General features: G+C 53.8%; 1 protein-coding gene across 1 annotated transcript in view; it reads right to left on the bottom strand.

The window, feature by feature from the left end:
* SCUBE3 (signal peptide, CUB domain, EGF-like 3) overlaps positions 1–1,185 on the bottom strand; it is a 34,943-nt gene that overhangs the window by 24,185 nt on the left and 9,573 nt on the right. Inside the window, 2 exon segments of the mRNA XM_010007094.1 lie at positions 14–104; positions 982–1,104. Coding sequence (XP_010005396.1) covers positions 14–104; positions 982–1,104 — 214 coding nt within the window.

Below are 1,185 nucleotides of genomic sequence, written 5' to 3'. Positions count from 1 at the left end.
CGCCAGGCGGAAGCCATCGTAGCAGGTGCAGCGGTAGTTGCCGGGGATGTTCACACACTCGTGGACGCAGCCCGCGTTGTCCTCCCGCTCACACTCATCCACATCTGCAGAGAGAGGAAGGCAGAGGAGCTGGGGGGGCTGCTATGGTGGGGGTCCTGCCACTGCACAGGGGCTGCTCGCCATTGCCAGCCTGTTTGTGACCTGGTGGGTGTTGTGCCCTGGGGCCTTTGCATATTCCAGCAGGTCCCCAGCTCCATGATCACCTGCAGCATCCTTCCACACCCTGCAGAAACATCCCCTCTCCTCCCTAGCCTAAACCCTGGACTTCCAGCTAACCCATCCTCTTAAAACCTCAGCACCAGTACTCTGAGAATCCCACAGGATTTCCCACCAGCCTGTCTCCATGGCAAAGCCTGGCTGTGCCTGGAGCACTTTAATCCCACTGCTAATTGTACTCAGCCCATCCCAACCCTGGACCCACTCTGAGCTGAGCTGGGAATTTATCCCCTGCCCAGTTCCTGCTCTCCTGATGCTGCTTCTACCAGGAGCCATTTCTTTCCATTTCCCTGCCCCACTCAGCTGCATATATATATATCTATATATATATCTATATCTAGGTCTACATCTACATCTATGTGTGTATCTACACCATTATCTCTACCACCTGAAGCTGTACCTCTTCAACACCTGTATCTATATATCTTATTTCTAAACTTGTAATGTTTTACCTAGGGATCCAATGAGAACACAACAGATGCCTCCACACCATCAGGGACAGTTACACTCCTCTCCTCACTATCTCCATCCCTCACAGTGAAACCAGACCAGGAGTTTGGGGCAGAAAAGGGGAATAAAAGGTTTGCAATAGGGTAAACAAGGAGGCTTGTTGCTTGAGGACATTGCTGACAAGCCACTGCCAGCCTCCAACCTGCTGAGACTGTAACTCGTGGAAGGGGCTCTGGCTCTGGCATGTGTCCCTACCTTTGCAGTGCTTCCCATCGCCGGTGTAGCCAGACTTGCAGATGCACTTGTAGGACTTGGGGGTGTTCTGGCAGATGGCATCGATGTGGCAGTTGTCAGTGCCCTCCACGCACTCGTCGACATCTGCAAGGGGAGAGGCAGGGGGAGCGATGGGGAGAGCCTGGGGGCATCTCCCTGTCTCCCCATAGGAGCTGTCACCTGAGG

The sequence above is a fragment of the Chaetura pelagica genome, unplaced genomic scaffold (assembly GCF_000747805.2).
Source record: "Chaetura pelagica isolate M959 unplaced genomic scaffold, ChaPel_1.0 scaffold757, whole genome shotgun sequence".
Lineage (NCBI taxonomy): Eukaryota > Metazoa > Chordata > Aves > Apodiformes > Apodidae > Chaetura > Chaetura pelagica.
Note: the sequence above shows the minus strand (reverse complement) of the source record. Positions and strands in the feature narration are given on the sequence as shown.